The 17,414-nt window shown below is 50.3% G+C and overlaps 2 protein-coding genes across 2 annotated transcripts in view; both read left to right on the forward strand.

Moving 5' to 3' along the window:
• The first annotated feature begins 13,702 nt into the window (after nt 1-13,702).
• Nucleotides 13,703-15,216, forward strand: Zfp3 (ZFP3 zinc finger protein). The gene has a single exon (XM_051168063.1). It carries the CDS (start codon nt 13,703-13,705, stop codon nt 15,197-15,199), a length of 1,497 nt encoding a protein of 498 aa, XP_051024020.1. The 3' UTR covers nt 15,200-15,216.
• A 482-nt stretch (nt 15,217-15,698) lies between these two features.
• LOC127207961 (kinesin-like protein KIF1C) overlaps nt 15,699-17,414 on the forward strand; it is a 26,531-nt gene continuing 24,815 nt past the window's right edge. Inside the window, exons 1-2 of the mRNA XM_051167302.1 lie at nt 15,699-15,719; nt 15,796-15,908. Of these exons, the coding sequence (XP_051023259.1) occupies nt 15,699-15,719; nt 15,796-15,908 (134 nt within the window). The remainder of the gene's footprint in view (nt 15,720-15,795; nt 15,909-17,414) is intronic.

The following is a 17,414-nucleotide window of genomic DNA, read 5'->3' on the forward strand; positions in this document are numbered from 1 at the left end:
AAAAAGCAATCCTTGAAATTCAGAAGAAGTAGCAGGAGAGACCACATTGAATTAAAAATTACACATCTGGGGCTAGAGAGACGGCTCAGTGGTTAAGAGCACTGACTGCGCTTCCAGAGGTCCTGAGTTCAATTCCCAGCAACCACATGGTGGCTCACAACCATCTGTGATGTGATCTGATGCATACTGTATACATAATAATAGAGAAATCTTTTTTAAAAATTACACACCTGGAGCCGGGCGTGGTGGCGCATTCCTGTAATCCCAGCACTAGGGAGGCAGGGGCAGGCAGATCTCTGAGTTTGAGGCCAGCCTGGTCTACAAAGTGGGGACAGCCAAGGCTACACAGAGAAACCCTGTCTCAAAAAACAAACAAACAAAGAATTAAAAAAACTGTATGAATAACTCACAAAATGTGACAAGATGCTCAAGGAACATTCAGTTGTTTAAAATAAAACCAGAAAAACAACCCAAAACCTCATAGACGGATTCTACAAAATCACCCTTGTGCCACCACGGGGAGCACCGAGCCAGGTGCTGCTGGAAGGACAACAGGCATGGGAAAGTCGGTCTCTTTTGTAGAGATTCGTGAGGGCGACGTGCTCTACCGTGTGTTGCTCAGGTCACATTTCCTCTGCTCCCTCTCGGGGCAAGCACAGCTGGCAGTGTGGCCTGTCACCTTCTTGCTCTAATAACTTCTTAATCCATTGTATTCTTTTGTTTTGTTTTTCCGAGACAGGGTCTCTTTGTGTAACCTTGGCTGTCCTGGACTCAGTTTGTAGACCAGGCTGGCCTGGAACTCACAGCGATCCGCCTGCCTCTGACCACCCCCCCCCCCCCGCCCGCAACCCCCCCCTGCCTCCCCCCCCCCCCCCCCCCCCCCCCGCCCAGTGCTGGGATTAAAGGCTCATGAGCCACCAGGCCTGGCTTTGTGTTCTTTTAACTGAATCAAATACCTGGCCCCACCCTGAGGCCTCCTGCAGCAACCACACATCCACAGGGAGAGTCTTCTTTTTTTTTTTTTTTTTTTTTTTTTTTTTTTTTGGTTTTTTTCGAGACAGGGTTTCTCTGTGTAGCCTCGGCCATCCTGGACTCACTTTGTAGACCAGGCTGGCCTTGAACTCACAGCGATCCGCCTACCTCTGCCTCCCGAGTGCTGGGATTAAAGGCGTGCGCCACCACGCCCGGCCTTTGCGCCACCACGCCCGGCCTGAGAGTCTTCTTTATTTTTTTTTTTTTTTTTTTTTTTAAAAGATTTATTTATTTATTATTATGTATACAGTGTTCTGCCTGCATGTACACGTGCACACCAGAAGAGAACCCCAGGTCTCATTATAGATGGTTGTAAGCCATCATGTGGTTGCTGGGAATTGAACTCAGGACCTTTGGAAAGCAGCCAGTACTCTTAACCTCTGTGCCATCTCTCCAGCCCCGAGAGTCTTCTTAAGACAACTTTAAACTCCATCGAGAAGTGTTTTATGAGCTACTTTTCTGTTAATAAAGAAGGGAATGCTGGTTTAAATTTGCTCAATTCAAATTCCTATCCAGGGAGCAGCTGTGCAACCTGACTGGCCCCCTGGCGAGTTTGGGAGTGAAGGAGTGTGCCAACAGGCTTGGGACCAACGAGGCCTCACATCTGGGTTCTCATTCATGCTCTGTGCGTTTTGGTTTGGGGACATGACTGTTGGGAGCTGTGTGTGCGGTACCGCTGTCTCATTGTGGATACTATGGGAATCCGGCTCTTTTAAGAATATCTATGTATTAGCCGGGCATGGTGGCGCACGCCTTTGATCCCAGCACTCGGGAGGCAGAGGCAGGTGGATCGCTGTGAGTTCGAGGCCAGCCTGGTCTTCAAAGCGAGTCCAGGACAGTCAAGGCTACACAGAGAGACCCTGTCTTGAAAAACAAAACAAAACAAAGAAACAAAAAGAATATCTATGTATCTAATGCTATATTTTTGCCTGGATATATACACGTGCACCATGTGCACTCAGTGCCTGGGGAGGCCAGAAAAGGGCTTGGATCTCCTGGAGCCGGAGTTCCAGGAGGTTGTGAGCCACCTTGTGTGTGTGCTGGGGACTGAACACGGGCCTTGGTCAGAGCAGTACACACCCTAAATCCCTGAGTCACCTCTCCAGCCTCTGGATCTGTACTCTTACTCTTCTGCCTAGGTCAAGGATGGGTGGGCGATCTCCAGACCCTGGCCCTGCTGTCCACAGGGCCATGCTCTGCTGCTGTTTGCTGGCACAACGGAGCACCACGTTTGGGATGTCAGTTAGGGCTGTATTTATTACGGGCAATAACATATACTTTTGTAACACAGCACATGAATACTTTAGAGTTAACATGTCCACTGGTAGAGAAATACTTTGAAAAAACCACCTAGAGGGCTGAGGGTATAGTAGAGACTGCCAACATGTGCAGGACCCTGGGTTTATTCTCCTAATATTGCTTAAAAACCAATCTAGTGGGGCCGTGGTACTGAGTTTACTATTGTTAGAGCTGAGGTGTCGCTAAGGCTGGTCCTGAACTCCTGGACTCCAGCTATCCTCCTCAGAAACAGGAAGCAGAGGTACCACTGTGCTTGGCTTATACACTGATTTTTATACATTCCTTGTTGTGCTTAAGCCCTTGAGTGAAAACATTTCATCTGTACAGAACTGCAACTGCATCAGGTTGTCAAAAAACTCAACTTCTCAGGATGCAGAGGCAGGTGGATTGCTGTGAGTAGGAGGCCAGCCTGGTCTACAAAGTGAGTCCAGGACAGCCAAGGCTACACAGAGAAACCCTGTCTTGAAAACAAAACAAAACAAACAAAACAACCACAAAGACTTCAATCCACTTGCCCAGCCCCGCACTGGGAGTGATTCTCGTTCACAGTCTCCTGGCGCCCCCTGGAGTCCAGAGAGAAAAACTGTCTCTTTATTGAGGCGCGAAGAGGCGAAAATACCCAAATGTGTGCCGCGCCCGTCCTTTTTTTCAGAATTACTTTCTGAATTCCATACTAGATAACGGAGTTATCTTTCTCACTTTCTCACACAACATCCTCATCTCCCCTAGCCTCTTCTTCAAACACTTGTCTTCTACCTTCAGGAAATCTGTCTCCTGGGGCAGGTGTGTAGTGTCTGCGGTGGAGCACACGCATTACCTTACAGGAGGAGAAACTGTACCTGTCCTCTTCCTCTCCTAGACGCCACCTCCCCTGCCAACACAAGGTCAGTTCTCTGAACCCACAAGCTAGCTCAAAACTCTGTAACTCCAGTTCCAGGGGATCCGATGCCCGCATCTGGACTCTGTGGGCTCTCCACGCACATGACACATTTACAAAGCACTCATATATAGAAAATAAAGATAGATTAAAAAAAATTAAGTACTATCGAAAAAGAAAAGCTCCGCTCCACCCCCCACCCCCCACCCCCCACCCCCCGCCCGTCTCAGGGGTTTGACTCTGATTGAGTTGAATGAGGTATTGTGAACGGAACTAATCCCCAAGGTGACTGTATTTGGGAAAAAGAGAAGAAGGAACTACTAGTTCCTAGGTGGTCCCAGCTCCCGGCCTCTGGATGACAACGGACATTCCTTCAAAGTAGACCCTGAGGGCACCTCTCAAGCCAGAGAACCTGCTTTTCTAAGGATTGGGGGGGGGGGGAATAAACCCGTAAGTTTTCTGGGTGAGGCTCAGAACTTGTCTCTCTGGTCTCCCTGGTGTGAGAGGTAAGCTTGGATCAGAAACTGCCCTTTGGTTTCATTCTTGGCATCTTCGTAGTGGGAGGTGGGGGTACCAAAGACCCAGTTAAGCCTGAGGCAGCACCTGCAGTTGCTTCAGTGTGCAAAAGTGAGATAGGATCCAACCCTGTCAATGCCCCCAAAGGGTTCTGGGAGAAAAATTACATGGTGACAGGTGCTTAAGGAGAGCAGCCTGTCCACTCAGGGTGCTATCTGTCCTTAGGAGGTGGTCATGTCTCTTCAAACAAGATGCATTTTTTTTTTTTTTTTTTTTTTACATCATATAACATTGGGAGTGGAGCATAGTGTGAGGCCAGCCTAGCTGATAGGAGAAATTCGGAGCATGGAGGCAGCTGATGTTGAGAAATAAGAAATGTGTGCAGGTGGCGGGAGCAAGAGAGAGCTAACAGTAGGAGAGCTATCTAAGCCGGGCCCTCTGTTAGATCATCCCCTATCTGCGGCTATGGCTTGTGGGAGAAGAGGGGGCGAACAGCCAGAGAGTCGCAAAGTCAGTCAGACCTTTAGATCACTTCTTCCAGCATCCTAACACAATGCCATTTAAGACAGAGAGGCCACTGATGGGAGACGCAAACAGCTAACTCACAGAGAGGCCACTGATGGGAGACGCAAACAGCTAACGTGGCCCCAGGCGACTGAAGATATGCCTAGCACTAGAGCAAAGCCCAAACAGTTGTAACTAATTTAAGAAATGTTGTAGTTTTAGAACTTAAGGAAGGAGGCAGGTGTGGTGCCCACAGCCGTAATCCCCGCACTGTCTGCTGACACAATAGGACTCGAGCCAGCCTAGGCTGCATAGATCTGGTCCAAAACAACCAAGACAGGCAGCCAGGGCTTGAAGCTCCCCACCCCACATGCTTTGAGCGGAGCAGTTAATTTTATTTTATTTTATATTTCTTGTACCTTCCCTGTGAGAATCCAGAAGTGAAGTGTGCCCAAGGTCTTATTTTTACTATTTTTACCTTTTCAAGAACAAAACCACTCATGCTTACTTATAAACTCAGTTTGATGGAAGTCCTGAGTCTGTTAGTGTCACAGCAACCTGTGCTGTCCCTTTCTTCCTTAGGGACCTGTACTCAGGTTAAGCCACGGATGATCCAGTGTAAAACAAAGGTTAGTGGCTTTATTGTTCAGATACTGACCTGGTTACTTCTTTTTTTTTTTTTTTTTTTTTTTTTTTTTTCTTTCTTGTTTGGTTTTTCAAGACAGGGTCTCTCTGTGTAGCTTTGGCTGTCCTGGACTCGCTTTGTAGACCAGGCTGGCCTCAAACTCACAGCGATCCGCCTGCCTCTGCCTCCCGAGTGCTGGGATTAAAGGCGTGCGCCACCACGCCTGGCTCCTGGTTACTTCTTAAATCCACGTGACACAAGGCAAGGCCAACTGGGAAGAGGAAACTCCCAGTCACAGAAGGCCTCCAATGGACTGGCCCCTGAGCAAGTCTGTGGGGACAAGCCAGTCTGTGAGGGCATTTTCCTGGCTAGTGACTGATGTGGGAGGACGCAGCCCACTGTGGGTGGTGCCACCTGCAGCTGGTGGTCTTGGGTTGTGTAGGTGACTGGAGCTGAATATGTGTCTAAGAAGCCGCACTCCTCCACAGCCTCCGCTCCAGTTCCCGCCTCCAGCTTCCTGCCTTGGCTTCCTTCACTGTGGCCCGTGACTGAGATGAATAAACTGTCCACCTCACGTTGCTTTTTGGTCATGGTGTTTTATCACAGCAACAGAAAGTAAACTAACACGGAAACGGTTACTAGGGGGAAAGGACAGTGTTGGGAACCCCCAGGTGTTAGCGAGGCCAGACCCATAGAGACATCTGCCATAGGCAACAGAACCAAGCAGAGAGATGTACACCTTGCAGGCAGCAAAGCTGGAGGGACAGAATGGCCTGTGTCCTTTTACACTAGAAACAGAGCTAGAGAATAGTGGGGTTTTCTTGCTTTGGTTATTTCCTCACTGTGCCCCCATCCCTCCCTTTGGGATGGATATGTGTATTCTGTACTATTGTATGTTGGGAGCTTTGGAATGACAGTTGCTCATGGGAGTCCGAACTCAGGTCTTCCCAGTGCACGGCAAGTGTTCTCACTCTAGGAGCCGTCTCCCCAGCCCTCATCTCAGAACTGAGTTACTCAAAGCTTGTTACTCCCACTGACTTTTCTTCAAATGTCTTGGTCTTTTCAGTTTATTTTTTACTTTTGACAGTGCTGGAGGTTCAACTTAGGGTCTACCTAGCACATTTGAGGCAAGTGCTCGGCCTATGGGCCATGCCCCCAGCTTCCTTTGCCCTTTTTCTCCGTTCCTGACAATTGTTGCCCCAAACTGTACCACCCTTCCCAGATAGCAACTGTTTTTTGTTTGTTTGGTTGGTTGGTTTTTTCCAAACAGGGTTTCTCTGTGTAGCTTTGGCTGTCCTCGACTCACTTTGTAGACCAGGCTGGCCTCGAACTCACAGAGATCTGCCTGCCTCTGCCTCCCGAGCGCTGGGATTAAAGGCGTGTGCCACCACTGCTAGGCTAAACACTGTGTCTAAAGATTGTTTTGTTTTTGAAACAGGGTTTCTATGTGCACTTGGCTTTCCTGGACTCACTCTGTAGACCAGGCTGGCCTCGAACTCACAGAGATCCACCTGCCTCTGCCTCCCGAGTACTGGGATTAAAGGCGTGTGCCACCATCGTCCGGCTCATCACAGCAACTGTGATAAAGGAAAACATTTAATTTGGAGCTGGCTTAAGACTTAGTTCATTGTCATCATAGTAGGGGCATGGAGGCACGCAGGCAGACATGGTGCTGGCGAGGGAGCTGAGAGTTCTACATCTTGATCCAGATGCAGGAGGAGACTGTGCGCCACACTGGGAGTAGCTTGTCCGCACAGCGACACACTTCCGCCAAGGCCACACCTACACCAACAAGGCTACACCTCCTAATAACGCCACTGCCTATGGGGGGCCATGTTTATTCAAACCACCACGGGTATTGTTTTGGGCCTTTAATCCCAGGGCCGAGGAGGACGGAGGACTGCCTCAAAACCTAGGCTAGCCTGAACTACTAACGCAGAGCTAATTCAAGATCAGTCTGAGCTACAGAACGGGACGCTGCCTCAACATACCCGCCCTCACCCCCACCCCAGGTCTATTTCAGTGGGCGTAGTTGCTCATCTCTGCACTTGGAAGACTGAGGCAGGAGGATCACCTCATTCATATTCACACAGGTTCTGAAGCAAGAGGAGGCCAGCAAATCATGCAGTTCCCATTGCCTGAACAAACTAGGAGGAAAAAAAAAAATCACATTCACACTTGAGATTTTTGTTAAAAGCATCAGTCTTTGAAGCCTTCCCTGACCTCAAAGCAGGTCTCCCGCCACCGACCCCCGCTCCTAGATGACAAGTGTACCCTAAATCTAAGGGCCGAGGTTGACAGACTCTTGGAGAGGAGGCGACACAGACGCAGAGCCCCGCGGGAAGAGAAGCAGCGGAGTTTCAAGTTTTCCAGCCCACGGAAACGCCAGGGGCGCGCAGAGCGGCTGCCGCGGGGGCGGAAGTGCATCCCCCGGGAGCCGTTCTAGGAAACCCGGAGGACCCCGCGCCTCAGTGGTCCTGGGCGCAGTGAACGGGGACATTCCAGCGAGCAGACCGGCCGTCGCCAGCCGCCAGGCGAGGATGGGGTGAGCTAGGGCGCAAGCAGAACAGGGAAAGCCGGGACGGGCGAGGGGGCGTGGGCGCCGGCTGGCCACCTGTTCCTCCCGCGAGTGCGGCTCGCGCGGATTGGCCGCAGCCCGGCCCGGCACCGGAAGTGGCCGGCGTCGGTCGCCCGTGACGCCAGACAGCAGCTGCGGTTCTGTGCGCGCCCGCGGCGCGGTGCCCCGGGGCCCAGCGGAGCGAGCGTGGGCGGCATCCGCCGGCGGTGAGGCCTCTCTGCTTTCGTCATGCCCCGGGGTGGAGGGCGCGGAGCCAGAGCCCCGAGTGTAGGCCCGCCCCTGACTCGGTTTGCTGTGTGACCTTGGACTTTGGGGCACCGGGGCGGGCGGGGTGGTGGTGGTGGAGGGGTTTGCTCGGTGGCACCCGGAGAGGGTGGAGCCTGGGCAGTGTCAGGGACGGTTCCCAATTCCGCACCCAGGCCTTGTCAGCCAGGGAAACTGAAGAAGCAGGGTCCGATGCGGGCATTCCTAAGACCTATGCCTGTTTTTCTTTTCTCTCTCTTTGGTATTCCATACCCTAAGTATGTTGCTGGAACGAATGCCAGGCAAAAATTGACGCCCCCCCCCCCCGTGGCATGTTGTGACCTGTGCTGGCAGGCAGGAGGACATTGGCTTATGAAGGTTAAAGGTTAGAATTGGAGCTGAAAAATGGCTCAGAGGTTAAGAGCTCTTCCTACTCGTCCAGAGGACCCTGGTTCGGTCCCCAGAACTCACTCAGGCACCTTATATACTACAGCTCTGGGGGTTTGGCTCCCCTGGCACCTGCATTTATGTGTACATGCGGCAACACTCATCTACACATAATTAAAAGTAACAACAACAATAATAATGGAGACTTAATTGAGCAAATATAATGATAATAATAAATAAAGACCTAACTGAGCACAAAATTAAAGGAGTTCCCTTGATCCAGAGGAGGAAGATAATAGGGTCTCGTAAGAAAGAACTTTCTGTTTTGTTTTAGTTTGATTTTTTGACATAGAGTCAGGCTATGTATCTGGCAAGTCTGAAGCTCACTCTGTAGACCAGGGACTCACAGAGATCCACTGGCTTCTGTCTCCCAAGTGCTGGGATTAAAGGTGTGCGCCACCATGGTGGGCTAAGGGTGTATTTTTATAAATAATTGATACCAGTTATATGTGAGTCACTGCTCTGGTCTTTAGGTACAAAGAAGAACAGAATCCCCATCACCAGTTAACCTTCCAAAAACAATGAAAATAATTCTATGGCTGGGAGTCACCACAACATGGCTATTAAAGGCTCAAACATTAGGAAGGCTGGGAACAAATGGGCTAGAGAAAACCAAACGAATAATACAATGACATAATGGTTGTGTGAAGAAGTAATGTATGCCCCGCCCTCCCCCTCCCCCACCCCAAGACCTGGGTTTTGTGTGTAGCCTTGCCTGTCCTGGACTCACTCTGTAGACCAGGCTGGCCTCGAACTCACAGCGATCCGCCTGCCTCTGCCTCCGGAGTGCTGGGACTAAAGGCGTGTGCCACCACACCAGACTAGCCTTAATCCCAGCACTCGGGAGGCAGAGGCAGGCGGATTGCTGTGAGTTCGAGGCCAGCCTGGTCTACAGAGTGAGTCCAGGACAGGCAAGTCTACACAGAGAGACCCTGTGTGTGGGGTGGGGTGGGGATAACGTTTGTTAGGGCCTGCAGATCAGCAAGAAAGTGGAGGGGACTGTGCTTTACGCCAGCTGCATCTTGAAGACGCACAGTTGGGCAGCGGTATTCCAGGAAATGGGAATAGTTTTAAAGAATGGGCAGTGTTTGGGCCGCAGGAGGCTGAGCACACCTGCAGCTGCCAGCTGTTTTCGGAGGATGTGAGGGAGGATGCGGGGAGAGGAAACAGGCTGTGTCGTGAGGACACTGTGAGCTATGCAAAGCATTCATCCTGAAGGCCTTGTGAACAGCAACAAACAGGAAGCAACATGGAAACTGTAGTTCAGAAAAAGCCGTGAGACCCGGGGCTAGTGGAAAGCTGGCCGAGCGCCTCTTCCTGCAGGTGTCACTGGGCGCTGGAGGAGGGGGAGGGCCTTGTGCCGGATGAGTAATGGAAATCAGCTCACTGCCTTAAAAACACAGGTGTTTTCCTGAGTTACTGTGCCTTCATAGGTGTGTGCGTCAACTTTCTGAATGAGGTTTCTGAGACCTTTCTCCTAGCATGCCTTTTCAAAGACAAGACCAGGTTTGCAGAGTTGAGGACCCTGTTCTAGAGGTCTGCCTGTCACCCCTCAACAAGAAAGCCAACTGTGTTTAGCCTCCCTCCGCAGATAGCAGTCTCCGTCCTCGGGATAGCTCGGTGCAGATTTAGTAAGGAGATGGGAGTCGTGAAGACCGGAAATGAGGCTCGGCACTATGCAGCTAGGCCCTGGGAGTTTTTCTATGTGAGAATGAGGTTTCATGTGTGGCTTTGTCTCTGAGAAAGTTACTCAAGTGGAGATTGGCTCTGATTTCTATGTGACAGGATACCTAGAAACAACAATATTATTATGTCACTGGCAGAATTCAAAGTAAAGATAATACTGTGGGAGACTCTGTGAATTTGAGTCCCTCTCTCCTTTGTTAGTTTTGTCTGTTTGTGATAGGGCCTCTGTGTAGCTCAGGCTGCCTTCACATTGGTGTTTCTTATCTGAGCCTCCTGAGTTTTAGGGTTACAGACATGGGTACCACACCCCGCTCCCATCAAGTGATTTTCCATATCTTGTTGTACAGGTATGGATTTCCCAAGTGCTGACTTTGTTTAACACAAAACAGACAAAACCTACAAGATGTTGAGCTGGACATGATACTGCTTGTCTGCAGTCCCAGGTGCCGTGGAGGCTGACGCAGCAGCGTTGTGTTGGAGGCCAGCTTTGGGCATGTGGTGGGAGCCTGCCGTAGAATGAAATAAACAGTAAACAGGGTGTGATGACACATGCGTTTAATTCCAATACTTGGAAGGCAGAGACAGGTGGATCATTGTGAGTTCCAGGCCAGCCTGGCCAGCTGGTACTACAAACTCTCTCTTAAAAAAAAAAAAAAGGAGGCGGGGGGGGGGGCTGGAGAGATGGCTCAGAGGTTAAGAACACTGTCTATTCTTCCAAAGGTCCTGAGTTCAATTCCCACCAACCATATGGTGGCTCACAACCACCTGTAATGAGATCTGGTCCCCTCTACTGGCATGCAGGCACACATGGAGGCAGAATACTGCATAAATAATAAATTGAAAAATTTTAAAAAGCCGGGCGTGGTGGCGCACGCCTTAATCCCAGCACTCGGGAGGCAGAGGCAGGCGGATCGCTGTGAGTTCGAGGCCAGCCTGGTCTACAAAGTGAGTCCAGGACAGCCAAGGCTACACAGAGAAACCCTGTCTCGAAAAACAAAAAAAAAAAAAAAAAAAGGACTGGAGGCCACACAGCTTAGTGCTAGAGTGCTAGAGTCTTGGGTTTAATGTTTAGAATGTTGAGGAGGAAACCTGTCAAAACTAAAACTGTAAAATAAGAAATTCTAGGAGACATGAAGATTTGGAAAGGAAGGTCAGATAGGAACACATAGACAATGAAGTATTAGCTGCTGAAACCATTCTTGCCTGGGCATTTGAGAGACTTTACTTGTGGAAATAAGTAATTCTTTTTTTTTCAACACGGCATCTCACTGTGTAGCCCAAAGTGGCCTCAAATTTGTTTCCTTCTGCCCTCTTAAGTGTTGAGATTAAAGACAATGGAATGGTACTTATGTAAGACAGTGCTTCCCAGATGACATGACACCATGGATGGAGAAGATAGCTAACGGCTCTGAGTGGTGGTGCACGCCTTCAACCCGTGCTCGGGAGGCAGGGACAGGCAGATCTCTGTAAAATTGAAGCCAACTTGGTCTACATAGTGAGTTCTAAGCCAGCCAGAGGTACTGTATAGTGAGACGCGCTCTCTCTCTCTCTCTCTCTCTCTCTCTCTCTCTTTTTGAGACAGGGTTTCTCAGTGTAACCTTGGCTGTCTTGGACTCACTTTGTAGACCAGGCTGGCCTCAGCCTCACAGAGATCTCCTGCCTTTGCCTCCCAAGTTCTGGGATTAAAGGTATGCGCCGCCACCACCTGGCCAAGTCTACTTTTGTTGTTTTTTGCTTTTATTTTGTTTGAGACAGGGTTTCTCTGTTTAGTCTTAGCTGTCCTGGAAGTCACTCTGCTCCCTCAGACTTAGAACTCAGAGATCCACCTGCCTTTCCAAGTCTACTTTTTGTTTGTTTGTTTGTTCTGGCTTTTTCGTTTGTTTGTTTGTTTTTGGTTTTGGTTTTTGAGACACAGTTTCTCTGTGTAGCCTTGGCTGTCTTAGACTGGATTTGTAGCCCAGACTGGCCTGGAACCCGCAGCGATCCACCTGCCTCTGCCTCTGTAGAGCTGGGACTAAAGGTGTGTGCCACCACACCCGTCCTCCAAGTCTACTTTTTTAAAGAGTGAAGTTCCATACCATCTCATTGCCCCATGAGTGTCACTTTTGGATTTATTTATTGTGTGTGTGTGTGTTCCTCAGCTTCATTTGACCAAACTGGCCAATTAAATACTGATATGTAAAGGAAAGCACATGAAACTATTGGGAAATCACTGTTCCTGGAGCATAACATAGATTATGCATATACCAACATTCATTCTCTCTCTCCCCGCCCCCCCCCCCCCCCCAGGCAGTACCAGCATACTCTTAAGACTGGGAACCTGAGCTGGAAAGAGCCAGGGGCCCCAACTACTCTGTTGTCCCAACCCCACAATGCCTGCCTCTTTTATGCAATACAGAAATGATTTAATGTCTTAACTAAGAATTATGGTTCTTAGCTGGACATGGTGGCGCATGCCTTTAATCCCAGCACTTGGGAGGCAGAGGCAGGTGAATTGCTGTGGGTTCAAGGCCAGCCTAGTCTACAACTAAGTCTAGGATGGCCAGGCCCACACAGAGAAACTTTGTCTGTGAAAAGCCAAAAAAAAAAAAAAAAAAAGTATGTTCTTTATTATTATTTTTAATTATTTATTTTATTTGAATTGGTGTTTTGCTTGCATGTCTGTGAGAGGGTTTCAGATCTTCTGAAACTGGAGTTACCGACAGTTGTGAGCCGCCATGTGGGTGCCAGGAATTGAACTCAGGACCTCTGGAAGAACACCCAGTGCTCTCAGCCGCTGAGCCATCTCTCCAGCCCCGAATTATGTTCTTTAAAACAAACATTATTGCCAGGCATGGTGGTATGTGTCTCTGATTCCACCACTTAGGAGGCGGAGGCACAGGCTCTGAGTTCAAGGACTGCCTGGTCTACATAGTGAATTCTAGGATAGCCAGCCAGGACTGCATAGAGAAACCCTGTTTCAAAAAATATATTATATTCAGACATAGTGTTGCACATCTGTAATCCTAGTAACCTAAGGCAGAAGTAGGAAAACCCTGAGTTTGACTCTAGATTGGACATAGACACTGTCTCAAAAAAAAGTATACATATATGAAGTCAAGCCTACTTGTAACTAATACAGTAGTCCTGGGACTTTCACTGTCCCTGCCACAGAAGTGAGTCCCACATGACAAGACAGTGAGCCTGGCCTTTGCTCAGCTGGCAAGCAGGGCAGAGCTAGTCCTACAGGGGCTCGCTCTCTAGTCAGAGCGCTTGTGCCGCTCAGCACACTTACCCTCCCTGTGTCCGCATGCAAGGACCAAGAAGGTGCTCCGCGCTGCTTCTGGCCTAAGTCCTGTCAGCCCGAGTGGGCAGCCCCTCTGTCCTGTCAGCCCCTGAGTGGGCAGCCCCTCTGTCCTGTCAGCCCCTGAGTGGGCAGCCCCTCTGTGCTGTGCTCTACAGGCCTGCTGGGTGATCTAAGAATATGCCCTCTTGCTAAACGCTGTGTGGCTATTTCATCTTAAACGTTATTCCTGTTAACATGTCACTTTCCTATTTCCTTGCTCTTTTCCATAGAGCCTTCTGGTAATAGGGCATTGATTTCTCTAGGTGTTGGCTTTACCAACTTTGAGCTCTCCCCTAACTCACTGTTACTCAGCTTTTGCTGGCGTCTCTGCCATAATTTCCTTCTCCTGTCCAACGCTCTGCCTCCGATGGTTTTTCTTACTCCTTTCAGTCAGAATCAGCTCTTCAGCACACCTACTATGCACACAACAGCACTGTGTCTTTGCTCAGGTGTCAGCGCTGCCCTGAGTCTTCACATGACTGTGTCAAAGCCCTGTGTTTCCACCAGCGTGTCATTTAGAGGGGACACAGCCGCTTCACATGCTAACCCTCTCTCCTTTCAGGTTGTGATATGGGGACTGAGAAAAGGGAGGTGCTTCCCAAGGAAGAAATTTCTGAAGAATCTGAGCCTCGTGGTGGGTTGACAGTAGGAAAACTTGCCCTGGAGGGTTACCAAGGCCGTGAGTTTGGCGCAGCGAATGAAGCAGACTTACTAGAGGGACGTTTGAGAGAGTCATCGGCAGAGATCATAGAGCAGATGTGTCCCCAGGACAAAGACTGTGCATCAGGGTTAACTCTCTTTAAGAAGTCCTCCTTAGGTGGGAAAGGCCAGAACAACAGCGAGCGGGAGGGAGGCTTGGGCCCTAACCCGGGCGCGGTGGTGTGCCGGGGAGACCCGGCGGCAGGGGGGCCTGGCGCGTTTGCCGTCTCTGGCATGGAGCTTACGAAAGCACCGAGGACTCCGGGCGGAGAAAAGCCTCACGCGTGTAAAGAATGCGGGAAGGCTTTTAGTCAGAACTCACACCTCATCCAGCACACGCGAGTTCACAGTGGAGAAAAACCCTTCGAATGCAAAGAGTGTGGGAAGACATTCGGAACTAACTCCAGCCTTCGGCGGCACCAGCGGATCCACGCCGGAGAGAAGCCCTTCGCTTGTAGCGAGTGTGGGAAGGCCTTCATTCAGAGCTCACACCTTATCCACCATCATAGGATCCATACTGGGGAAAGACCTTACAAGTGCGAAGAGTGCGGTAAAGCCTTCAGTCAGAACTCAGCCCTGATCCTGCACCAGAGAATCCACACTGGCGAGAAACCTTATGAGTGTAACGAGTGTGCGAAGACCTTCCGGGTCAGCTCGCAGCTCATCCAGCACCAGAGGATTCACACCGAGGAGAGATACCACGAGTGCAGTGAGTGTGGCAAGGCCTTCAAGCACAGCTCGGGCCTCATCAGACACCAGAAGATCCACACCGGGGAGAAGCCCTACCTGTGTAACGAATGCGGGAAAGGCTTCGGTCAGAGCTCGGAGCTCATCCGCCATCAAAGAATCCACACGGGAGACAAGCCCTACGAGTGCAACGAGTGCGGGAAGACGTTTGGCCAGAACTCAGAGATCATTAGACACGTCAGGATCCACACCGGGGAGAAGCCCTATGTATGCCGAGAATGCGGGAAGGCCTTCCGGGGTAATTCGGAGCTCCTTAGACACGAGAGGATCCACACCGGGGAGAAGCCCTACGAGTGCTTTGAGTGTGGGAAGGCCTTCAGGCGGACGTCCCACCTGACAGTGCACCAGAGAATCCACGCTGGGGAGAAGCCCCACCAGTGCAGTGAGTGTGCAAGGACCTTCTGGGATAACTCTGAGCTGCTGCTCCACCAGAAGATCCATGGTGGAGAGAAACCTTACGAGTGTGGCGAGTGTGAGAAAACGTTCAGCCAGCACTCGCAGCTCACCATCCACCAGAGAGTCCACACTGGAGAAAAGCCGTATGAGTGTCGGGAGTGCCGGAAGACCTTTAGCCGGAGCTCTCACCTCCTCCGCCACCAGAGCGTCCACTGTGTGGAGTGACCTCCACACCAGGAAGGCCGGCGTGGGGAGGCTGACGGCAGACTTCCTCACGTGCTCTGTGCACAGGTTCTCAGATGACGTGGGAGGCCAGGCCTCCCTGTCCGCACAGAGTCCCGTGTCAGTAGGTGGCCGGAAGGGATAAGGCAGTTTTGTGGACTATTTATTGACAAGTTTCAGTGTACGAAATTAAATCATAAACGTGTTTCAGGCCTTAATTCTCCTCTGCCCTTCTTTTCTTCCTCCACTCCCTCTCCACAGGGGTCTGCACATGTGTCCAGCTTAAATTGTTGTTCTTTGTGAAAGGTGGGGACAGGATTCACTGCTCCTCAGAGCCACTGTGTTGACTCAGTGTCCCCTGAGATGGTCATGACATATTCTCATGTCCACTGCTTAGCCATGGAGCACTCCCCTACCCCCTTTCTTTTTTAAGCGTCCTATGTCCATCAGAGAGGCAAGAAGAAGCTGTCACATCTCCAGCTGGGTGGTCATGAGAGCGCAAATGTTGGAAAGGCCAAACCTGGTTGGTCAGGTTATCCAGCTTACCACCATGGCCAGGTGTCTGGCGGAGAAAGGCCACACGCTCTCATTCCCGACAGGATGACAGCAGCAGCAGCAGGGACCAAGTGCACGTGGCACACTCCTGGGAAGTCAGCGCCCAGCTCTGCAGCGAGCACAGCTGCTGCTGGATCTCTTCTGCCCGTGCCCAGTGGTCTGGCCTCAACTGTGTGTCCGTCTTCCTCTGGGTTTTCAGGCTTTGGCTCACTGTTCTAGAAACAGTTTCCTTTTCATGGGACCCTGTTCAGATAAATAAGGATGCTAGCCGATGTTGTTGACTCTGTTTCTTAGCAATTAAACTTTATTATACAACCCAACTAGCTTATACAAGAAGGAAAAAGGTTAAAGGGACAAAAGAGTGAACCTTCCGGTAGCCGTTCCACGGGACAGGTCTTTAGGTGTCTCTCTGGCCCGCGTGCTGGTCCAGCCGGTCCGCTGCTCTCACGCTTTCTCGCCCAGCTGACTTTGTTGTTCTCTCTTCTGCAACTGCCTGAGTCACGTGGGAAGGACCGTCTCATTCTCCCGGTGAGGGTCCATTAGAAAGACAATAGTCCAGGTGGGGTTCCCAGGTCTGCTTCCTGAATTCCAGACCCAGGATGGCTCCACTCAGTCTGTCACAAGGTATTCATGGGGTGCCCCAAGGGTAAAGCCCGCCAAGACTGCTCCCACCTGTGACAAGGCTTATTCTTTCCCACGATGTGAAAAGATGTAAGCTTCCTGCCTTTTCAGTAATGCTACCATGTTCATTTTAGCTGGAAGATTTTGAGGCGTGCGTCACCATTGCCTGACCTTAAAGATTTATTATGTATACAGTGTTCTATGTGCTTGTGCGCCTGCAGGCCAGAAGAGGGCACCAGATCTCACCATAGACGGTTGTGAGCCGCCAAGTAGTTGCTGGGAATTGAACTCATGACCTTTGAAAGAGAAGACAGTGCTCTTACCCTCTGAGCCATCTCTCCAGCCCCAACATCTTTCTCTGTCTTCTGTGTCCTCCATTTCTCATGTCCCCTTGTTTGAGGTAGGGTAGTGGGAACAGGAACTGCAGCAGGTAAAACCTAGCAGGCCTGGATTGTTGTCTCAGGCCGTCCCTTCAGTTCCTGGTCTCCAGTTTTCTCATCTGCAAAGTGAAGGATGTTGAATACAACACCTTCTAAAAATAGCTCTAGCTAAGTACAGCTTTAAAAAGTTCATGGTGTTAAATGTTTGGTTGAGTGACTGAGTGAGTCACAGAGTTGTGAAGTTTTCCTTCCCTCAAGCGGTTCTCTCTAGGAGCGTCTCTAAGTGCAGCAACGAACAACCAAAACTATCCCAAGTCTCCAAAAGCCCTGCCTCCAGTTCTTATTTATTTATCTTATTTATTTTTGTTTTTTTTTTTGAGACAGGGTTTCTCTGTGTAGCCTTGGCTGTCCTGGACTAGCTTTGTAGACCAGGCTGGCCTCGAACTCACAGCGATCTGCCTGCTTCTGCCTCCCGAGTGCTGGGATTAAAGGAATGTACCGCTACCACCCGGCGTCTGGGCTCATTTATATATCTCCTCCCAGAGTCTGTTCACGGAATGTTTTCAGATGGCAACAATCAAGCACCAGTGTGCTTGGTCTTCTAGTGGATTAACCTGTTCTTTCACAAGACAGTTCCGATCCCACCCTTGGGACCCTAAAAA

This window comes from Acomys russatus, chromosome 25 (genome assembly GCF_903995435.1).
Source record: "Acomys russatus chromosome 25, mAcoRus1.1, whole genome shotgun sequence".
Classification (NCBI taxonomy): domain Eukaryota; kingdom Metazoa; phylum Chordata; class Mammalia; order Rodentia; family Muridae; genus Acomys; species Acomys russatus.

Excerpts from the sequence above, each read along its gene's own strand:
- Zfp3 (XM_051168063.1), top strand. The coding sequence starts at position 13,703 with ATGGGGACTGAGAAAAGGGAGGTGCTTCCCAAGGAAGAAATTTCTGAA.